Source organism: Carlito syrichta, unplaced genomic scaffold, assembly GCF_000164805.1.
Source record: "Carlito syrichta isolate Samal-C Ts95f unplaced genomic scaffold, Tarsius_syrichta-2.0.1 Scaffold130827, whole genome shotgun sequence".
Classification (NCBI taxonomy): Eukaryota; Metazoa; Chordata; class Mammalia; order Primates; family Tarsiidae; genus Carlito; species Carlito syrichta.
The window spans coordinates 82,649-92,278 of NW_007074923.1; the positions used below are offsets into that span (position 1 = coordinate 82,649).

The following is a 9,630-nucleotide window of genomic DNA, read 5'->3' on the forward strand; positions in this document are numbered from 1 at the left end:
CACCAGGCTGGGGTGGGACAGGGCAGCCCTTGGCCGTGGAGATGGAGAGAGCCAGCAGGCGGGGGCTGGTGAAGTCTGCCAGACGATCGGGGAACCACGGCAGGAAAAGCCCGCCCGCGCGCTCTGAATGGCAAGAGAGGAGGGACACACCTCGTGCCAGGGACGGGGCGAGGCCGCAGGCGTTGAGAGCGTGGCCAACTGTTTTCAGGAGAAAGTCCACGGGTTCCCGTACAAAGTGGAAAAGGTCGGGGGGAGGGCAGAGACGTGGACTGCGACTTTGGAGACCTATCAATACTTCAGCGAGTGGGTGTGGGGAGGTCATCCTTCCGCAGACCGCTCTTGGGAGAAGAGGCCCTGGAGGCTGACCTCGGCCTCCTTCCCCAAGGCCGGAGCTGAGGAGTCTGAGGGAGCCAGAGGCACAGGAAGAGGCCACGGCAGCATCTCCGGCGCGGTCCACGGCTGGACTTCCTGCTTCAGTGAACTCACTAGTCAGTTTCTACGTCTCCCCAGATCAGCCATCTGGGCCTCACGGGGCCGAATGTTCCCTGAGGGTTAAAGAACCGGGAAACAGCAAGAAAACAGACAGACCTGCCACGGGGCAGCCGTGAGGACACACAGGCCCTGAGGAAGGAGGGCGGGAGAGGTGGAACAAGAGGCCTGTGAGGTCCGGGAGGCCCCTGAGCCCGAAGGCACCCAGTGACCTGCACACAAAGACGCCCTGACTTGGGGTTGCCCCCCAGGGCAGGATGGCTTAACTGGTCATGAGTCCTTTTCCGCCAAGACCTTTACTTTCTGTTTCCCAGGTAACAAATCCCCAGAAGAATTCTTACCACGGAAGTTGGGGTGATAAGAGCCATGGTGTCCAAGATGCCATTTGCCTGTACAAAAACAACAGAGGTATTAGCTGGGCGTGGTGACTCACGCCTATAATCCCAGCACTCTTGTAGGCAGAGGTGAGAGGACTGCCTGAGCCCAGGGTTTCAGACCCGCCTGGGCAACTTGGCGAGACCTCATCTCTACAATGAATCAAAAACAGCCGGGCGTGGTGACACACGCCTGTAGTTCCAGCTACTTGGAAGGCTGAGGTGGAAGGATCACCTGAGCCCAGCAAGCAGAGGCTGCGGTGGCCATTAGCGTACCACCGCCCTCCAGCCTGGGCAACAGAGTGAGACTCCCACTCAAAAATAAAAAAAAAAGAAAGAAAAACAAGAGGGGTTTTCAGAGGAGTCCCCACAGGGCCCTGAGACCCTCTGAGGAGCTGAGCACGCACTCAGGTCTCCATCGTCTTGCCCTGAGGACAAGCAAAGAGATGCCACAAATGCGGTGTGCAAGCCAAGCCTCACTCTCTGGACCAGAGGGCAGCCCCAGAAAGATAGAAAGCAAGCAAGGATAGCCACAGGCCTGTGCAGGAAACCACAGTGAGAAGGAAAGACAGGCCACCCCCAGGAGTTCAGAGAAGCCAGCAGGCTGAGAATCTGCCCTCAAAGAGGGTACCAAGGCCAGGCGCAGTGGCTCAGGCCTGGAATTCCAGCACTTTGGGAGGCTGAGGCAGGAGGACCCTGGAGGCCAGAAGTTCAAGACCAGCCTGGAAAACACAGTGAGACTCTGTCTCCATAAAAAATAAAAGTAGCTGAGTGTGGCGGCTCATGCCTGTAATCCCAGCATTTTGGGAGGCGGAGGCAAGAGGATTGCCTGAGCTCAGTGGTTCAAGACCAGCCTGGGCAACTTGACGAGGCCTCGTCTCTGCAATAAATCCAAAAAGCTAGCTGGGTGTGGTGGCACACGTCTGTGGTTCCAGCTATTTGGAAGGCTGAGGCAGAAGGATCACCAGAGCCCAGCAGGTAGAGGCAGCGTTGGCCGTGAACCTGCCACCGCATGCCAGCCTGGGTGACAGAGTGAGACTCCTACTCAAAAATAAATACATAAATACATATTTGCTGGTGTGGTGGCACAAGCCTGTCGTCCCAGCAACTCAGGAACTAAGGCAGGAGGATCACTTGAGCCCAGGAGTTCGAAGCTGCAGTGAGCTGTGATTGCACCACTGCACTCCAGCCTGAGCAACAGAGCAAGACTGTGTCAAAAAAAAAAAAAAGGAGGATTCCGCAGCCATGGCAACCCACACGGCCACGGCATTCTCCATTGGCCTCTCCGCTGGGCCCTGGGGAGGCTCTGGCGACCCAGGATGCAGGTGCGCCACCCCACACTGATGCCCAAGTGCCCGTTTCTGCCTGGTTTCATCATCTTCCTCTCCAGTCAATGTCAGCAGCCCACAGTTCACGCACCGAGTCAACTACAGACAGCAAATGAGGAAACTGGATGCCTGCAGCTCCTGCCCTGTCCATGCGCTCAGTCGGAGATAATTGGGCAGTGTGTGGTAGGAACTCTGACGGTGTCGGAACCTCTGATCTGCTCCTTCCGCTCGGAGGAGCAGACCCCAGGGAGCCTCGCCCACAGGAAGAGGGCAGAGAAGAATGTGGTGCAGAAACTGACAGCAGCACTGACCCACTCAAAGGGGGCATGTCAACCGGCAGCCACAGGAGTGGGCCTGCGGAAGTCATTCGACGTGGCCTCCGTAAAACACTACAAAGGATCCTTTAAAGACATGCAGGCAGCCAGGCTCGGTGGCTCAGCCTGTAATCCCGCGCCTTTGGGAGGCGGAGGTGAGTGGATTGCCTGAGCCCGCGGGTTCGAGACCCGCCTGGGCAGCAAGCCCTCATCTCTACAATAAATCAAAAAAGCAGCCGGGCGTGGTAGCGCGCACCTGTAATTCCGGCTACTGGGAAGGCTGAGGCGGAAGGATCGCCGGAGCCCGGCAGGTCGAGGCTGCGGTGGCTGGGAGCGGCCACTGCACTCCAGTCTGGGTGACAGAGTGAGACTCCGACTCAAAAAAAGAAGACATGCAGGCTGGGTGCAGTGGCTCAAACCTGTCATCCCAGCACTTTGGGAGGGCGTGGTGAGGGGATGACCTGAGCCCACGGGTTCGAGAACAGCCTGGGTAACTAAGCAAGACCTCGTCTCTACAATCAATCAAAAAATTAGCAGGGCATGGTAGCGCATGCCTGCAGTCCTGGCTACTTGGAAGGCTGAGGTGGAAGGGTTGCCGGAGCCCGGAGGGTCGACACTGGGGTGGCCGTGAGCGTGCCACTGCACTCCAGCCCGGGTGATGGAGTGAGACTCCTACTCAAAAAAAAAGTTGAGGGAAATGGGTTGTTATGTAGAACAAGTGTTCCATGGGAATATAAAAGCCATTTTGTGAAATTACAAAGCTGCGATGCATGTGCTCGATTACGACCACGGGGAAATAGAACGCAAAGGGAGAAAACAAGGCCGAGTGACACATCCACAACCAGGTAAAACGCCTCAGCATGGACCAGGATTAGAAGCAGAGGGTGAGTGCTGTGCCCCGTGGCCCTCTGGTGGGTTTTTAATTTTCCTGTACGTGAGCTTTCGCTCCTCGTTGCAGTGACTGGCTGTGCTTGAGACTCCTGTCCAGGATGTGCACCAGGTGTGGTGAGCGCTGGGGCAGGGCGGGGCGTGGCAGGACAGGGCGGAAGCTCACCGGGCAACCTGCTCTCTGCGGCTTACTCTGCATCAAAGGCAGGAAGCAGGGCAGATAAGACCAAGTCCAGCCCGGAAGAAGCCAGCCCCCTGCCGCAGCCTAGGGTCTGAGGGGACGGCAGCCCTAGGCCCAAACCCCTGCTGGCTGTGAGGTGGGCATGGACGTGTCTGAAGGTCTACCCAGGAGAGCCAGCCCGCAGTGGGGAGTTCCACGGATGGGGTCATGCTGGTGATGGCCTTGGCACGATAAGCCCTCAGGGAATGAGGAGGAGCGGATGGACAGAGAGAAGGCCTGGAGCCCTAGCTGGCCTCTCCCACTGCCCAGGGCTTTTACTTGGGATAACGAGCGCCACACTCCAGGTGGGCGTCTGTAAAGGGAGGCTGGCTTCTGACCCAGAAGAGGGTGTTCAAGCAGTCTGCCTGAACGGCCTCGCGCAGGACGAGCCCACGGCTGCCTGTTTGCCATCGCTTGCATGGTGGAGAGAGACAGGGATCCCGCAGGGCCCAGCACTTGGAGAGTCAGACTGGCAAGCACAAGCAGTTGAGGACACTGTGGGGGCCACCGGGCTGTGCTGGTCCCGGAGGCGAGACCCACAGTGAAGCGAAGCCACAGGCCGAGGCTAGATGCACGTGTCTGGATGCGGTCTCCTCCAGCTCCAGCTAGGCAACCCGGATAGTGTCTTCACTGGCCTCAAACTCGGCTCGCTCTCAAATGCAGCTGGGGAAATAATCACCTCCACACAAAGAAACTCCTAGCCCAGTACCTGGCACATGATGAGAGCTGAGTCAGTGGTGCCTCCAAAAAGGTTTCAAGGAAAGGAAGTCACTGGACAATGTGGAAGACATGGCGGTGTCCATGTCAATCCTGGTATTAGAACGGGGGCTCTGCTCGGGGGGGGTGGCCATGCCCGAGTCAAAGTCAACCGTGACAATTGCGTCCAGTGTCTCTGCCTGGGGTGCGGCAGGGGGTGGCCATGTGACCCAGCTCCGTCCAATAAGCTTTTTTCTGAACTGAAATGGGATCTCGCTATTTTGGCCGGACCCGGCAGCGACCTCCTGGGCTCAAACGAACCTCCTTCCTCAGCCTCCCGAGTAGCTGGGACTACAGGCGTGCAGAAGGTTTAGGTGCAGTTCTGCCAGGGATTGGGAGAGTGTCTGGCCAAAGACTTTTTTCCCTGATAAGAGTGGGCAAAGGAACTGTCACTGCTTCTCCTCTCTTCTTTCCTTGAGCCAAATGATAGCGGAGGGCCCTGGCATCGAGGCAGCAATGAGAGGACAGACACCAACAAGCCAAGGGCGGACAGGTCAGGGCAGCTGGCTCCTGAGCCCCCACGAACGGCGGACCGAGGACGGCAGCAGCTACATTGAGGAGGGTCGTACTGAGAGGAAAATGGCTCCCTGTGTCAATTCACCCCTCGGTCTTTTCAGCTGCGACAGCTGAGAGCCTCCCTGACTACACCGCGAAGAAATGAACAAGCAAGCAGACAGGGCGAGAGGCAGCCGGGCCCAGACTCACCTATCATCGCGGTGGCGTAGCCCGCCTGCTGCAGCGCCTCAGCCAGGGTGGTCTCGTTGAGCGGAAGGCCCCCCACGGAGGTGACTGCAAAGTTGCGCGTGACTCCCTGGCGGAGGCCCAGCCGGCCGGTGAGCAGGGAGGCCCGGGAGGGCGAGCAGGTGGAGGCGGCTGCGTGGAAGTCCACAAACCTGCGCGGAGGGGCAAGGGGTCAGGACCCTCCAACCACAGGACACCAGCCAAGAGAAGAGCAACTCCCGCCCAGGCCCTGGGATTCCGGTACCAGGAGAAAGCTCAGAGGTCACCCAGGTACAGGGTTGGTGAGGAAAATGAAACCCAGAGAGGTGCTGCAACTAGTCCGAGGTCACACAGTTAATTCAAATTGATTTTTTTTCTTGAATTGGAGTCTCACTCTGTCACCCAGGCTGGAGTGCAGTGGCACGCTCACGGCCACTGCGGCCTCGACCTGCTAGGCTCGGGTGATCTTTCCACCTCAGCCTTTCAAGTAGCTGGAACTACAGACACACACCACCATGCCCAGCTGTTTTTTAAAATTATTATTTATTTGTAGCGATGAGGTCTTGCCAAGTTGCCCAGGCTGGTCTTGAACCCATGGGCTCAGGCAATCCTCTTGCCTTGGCCTTCCAAGTGCTGGGATTATAGGCATGAGCCACCAATGCCCAGCCCATTCAAACTGATTTAATCCAACATATTCAGACAATATCCTTCAAATTATTTATCTATTTATTTTGTAGAAATGAGGTCTTGCCATGCTGCCCAGGCCAGTCTCAAGCGCTTGGCCTCGAGTGGTCCTCTGGTCTCAGCCTCCCAAAGAGCTGCGATTACAGCTGTGAGCCGCCATACTCCATCCTCCTCAATCCTCTTTATTCACAGATTGCATATTTCAAATATGCCTACCTGCTAAAGTTGTATTTTTTTAGTCCCAAAATCAATACTCAGGGCTCTTTAGAGTCATTCACAGATATCAGCAAACCTATAAAAAACTTGAGTCACCCAATATACACATTCCCAGGGAAGCTCAAGCAAGGTGACCCTCTGCCTTCTTGTTCCAGCCCTCAGACAAATGTCCTCCTCACAGTCTTCTTAGCATCACGATTTTTGCATTTTTATGCTTTTGCTGATTTCACTGTGGAACATGGTCACCAAGAGTAGTGCTGAAGTGCTGTGTTGTGGTCCTGGGAGCCGAAAGGCTTTGCTGGGCCATACAGAGAAAGTGTGTGGGCCAGGCGTGGTAGCTCCCACCTGTAATCCCAACATTGGGAATGCCGAAGTGGGAGGACTGCTTGAGCCCAGGAGCTCAAGCCCAGCCCGGGCAACTCAGTGAAGCCTCATCTCTACAAAAATTCTTTTTTAAAAAAATTAGCTGGGCATGGTGCCACATGCCTGTAGTCCCAGCCGCATGAAATGCTGAGGTGGAAGGATCACTTGAGCCCAGGAGGAAAAAACAAAAACAAAAACAAAAACCCCAGAAAATGTGTGTGCTAGACGAGCTTTCTTCAGAAATGAGATACAGTGCTGTTGGCTGTGAGTTCAATGTTGATGAATCAAAAATATATATCAAATAAAGTGTCCTTAAACAGAAACAGAAAATGTTGTGACCAGAGGCACATAGGTACCTAGTCCTATATTTCTCCTAGGAGCAAAGGTTCAATATTCGCTAATTCAGTGTTCACAGTGGCTTCACAGAACACAAATATTGCCAGTAACAAGAGTCGGCTGAGTCTATTATGTATTACTGTACGCCCAGCCCTTCTTTAGACGTTGTAGATAAATACACACCTCACCATTGTCCTGCTCTCAAAGAAGGTGCAGAAGCAAGACACTGAGAAGCAAGCTGAGCAAATTCCGGTTGCAACAATATACAATATTATGCAATTAAGACCTCAGAGGGGCGTCAGAGCCATGGAGACAGAGATAAGGAACACTGTAGGACTGAGACGGGAGAAAGAACTTGGTGAAGGTCCAAGGTCCAGAGAAATCTCCATAGAGGAAGCAGGACAGAGGCCGGAATCTAAAAAATGGGGTTCTTGGATCCCTTTGGAAATTGCAAGGACAGGCATTCCCAGTGGAGGAACAGCAAGATATCCTTACTCTTGCTAAAGGGATATACCAGAAGCTAATTTTTTAAAAAGTATCTCACAAGGGGAAGGAGAAACGACATGTGGTGGGTGGAATGCAAGATTCTGGGATATGCTGTAATATGGTTTGACTTTTGCACCATGTAAATGTTTGACATGGTCAAAAAATAAATTTTTTTTTTGAGTCAGAGTCTCACTCCATCGCCCAGGCTGGAGTGCAGCAGCACGCTCATGGCCACTGCAACATCGACCTGCTGGGCTCCGGCGATCCTTCCACCTCAGCCTTCCATGTAGCAGGAACTACAGGCACACGCTCCTGTGCCTGGTTAACTTTTTCTTGTAGAGACGAGGTCTCCAAGATGTCCAGGCTGGTCTCAAAATCGCGGGCTCAGGCAATCCTCTCGCCTCGGCCTCCCAAAGTATTGGGATGACAGGCTGAGCCACTAAGCCTGGACAAAAAGTAAAATTAAACCACAAAGGAAAAACGAGCAGGTCTTATAATTTAAAAAAAAAAAGCTGAAACAAATGAATCCAACTATCTAACACACTGCTAATATGACCACACAGAGGAGAGAATCACTTCAAGCAACATCAGCACCCAGGATTCTGGATGTACTGCATTCTTGGTGCGACACAGTCTAAGGACAAAAAGAACTACAAGGGAGGTTTCCACTTCACTCAGTAGCTGTATCTGGTGGCAATACGCGTACTGGTATTCTGAAACTATGTATTACACATGGTAGAGGAAAGCAAATAAGTAACTACACTAATGTGCCTAATTAGCGACCAAGATTTTCTTTTTTCTTTTCTTCTTTTCTTTTCTTTCTTTTTTTTTTTTTTTTTTTTGAGTTGGAGTCTCAGCCCATCGCCCAGGCTGGAGTGCAGTGGCACGCTCCCGGCCACCACAGTCTCAACCTGCTGCTGGGCTCAGAAGATCCTTCTACCTCAGCCTTTCAAGTAGCCAGAACCACAGACGTATGCCACCATGCCCGGGTAATTTTTTGATTTATTGTAGAGATGAGGTCTCACCACGTTGCCCAGGCTGGTCTCGAACCCGTGGGCTCAGGCGATCCTTTCGCCTCTGCCTCCCAGAGTGCTGGGATGATGGATGACAAGCATGAGCCACCGCTCCCGGCAGGGACCAAGATTTTCAGTGTAAGAGGTAAAGATATAAAACAAAATAAGAGGCTGGGCATGGTGGCTCGCGCCTCTAATCCTGGCACTTTGGAAGGCTGAGGCGGCAGACTGTTTGAGCCCAGGAGGTCGAGATCAGCCTGGACAGCATAGTGAAACTTCATCTCTACAAAGAAAAAAATTAGCCAGGCAGGGTGGTGCGTGCACGGAGTCCCAGGTACTCAGGATGCTGAGGTGAAAGGATCGCCCAAGCCTTGCTGTGAGCCATGGTCATTGTGATCATGCCACAGCACTCTGGTCTGGGTGAGAGAGTAAAACTCTGACTCAAATAAATAAGTAAATAGTGAAGAGAAAACCTATAATGTTAAAATTCATATGAATGTCATTATAACTAATGACTTAGAAAAATATTTAGCACTGACCACACCTATGCCCCAAGCTTTGTTTTAAACACCATCCTGCAATAAAAGGAATCAGACCTCCTTGGAGAAATAGCCACTTCCAGGTTTGCGGAAGAAGAAGTGGAGTCTGGGACATCTTGTGATGCCCGGAAGCTGGGCCAAGAGCCTGTTTCAAGATGCTCCTGCTGGCCAAATTTGGGGCAATGTGGGCATCTGAAAGAATAATTACTGTAATTGATTGTAAGCCATGAATAAACGAAAATCCATGAATCCACGTTGATACTCAAAAAAGGCATTTGTCATCATTGGAGGAAAACATTTTACCAACTCGCCACTCCCAAAATGTGTAATTAAAGGGAAAGAATTAAAAATTTCTCCGGATGCTTTAGGATGACCCATCGTGAGGGGATCAGGGAAAGCACTCCTTTACAGAAGAATGACAGCCAGCATGCATGGAAGGATGGTAGACTTAGGAAATCACCATTTTTTGCAACTCTTCCCCCCAGACTAATAACTGAACCAGCGGATGTGCTGGAAGTGCGGGCTCACAGTGTCACCCTTGGGTCACTCATGAATTGGACAGAGCTGTCTATCACCACCTTATAAAGTGATTAAATTTAGTGTCACTAAAAACGTCTGACCTCGTAAGTCTCCCGGTGGGATAAAATGTGAAGTCTGTAAAATCAAGGATTTTTGCCAAAAACATTTAACCTGAATCTAATCAAACCCATGAAACTAATGTCCAGGTTACAGGAAATACAGCTCATAGAAAAACAAATTAAGCCGGGCTCAGTGGCTCAGCCTGTCATCCCGCGCCTTTGGGAGGCTGAGGTGAGTAGATTGCCTGAGCCCGCGGGTTCGAGACCCGCCTGGGCAGCAAGACCTCATCTCTACAATAAATCAAAAAATCAGCCGGGCGTGGTAG

At 52.8% G+C, this 9,630-nt stretch overlaps 1 protein-coding gene across 1 annotated transcript in view; it reads right to left on the minus strand.

The window, feature by feature from the left end:
- The window catches only part of ARSG (arylsulfatase G), a 90,357-nt gene that overhangs the window by 55,277 nt on the left and 25,450 nt on the right, over positions 1-9,630 (minus strand). Inside the window, exons 2-3 of the mRNA XM_008049241.2 lie at positions 5,075-5,262; positions 831-878 (exon numbers count right to left, since the gene is read on the minus strand). Of these exons, the coding sequence (XP_008047432.1) occupies positions 831-878; positions 5,075-5,262 (236 nt within the window). The remainder of the gene's footprint in view (positions 1-830; positions 879-5,074; positions 5,263-9,630) is intronic.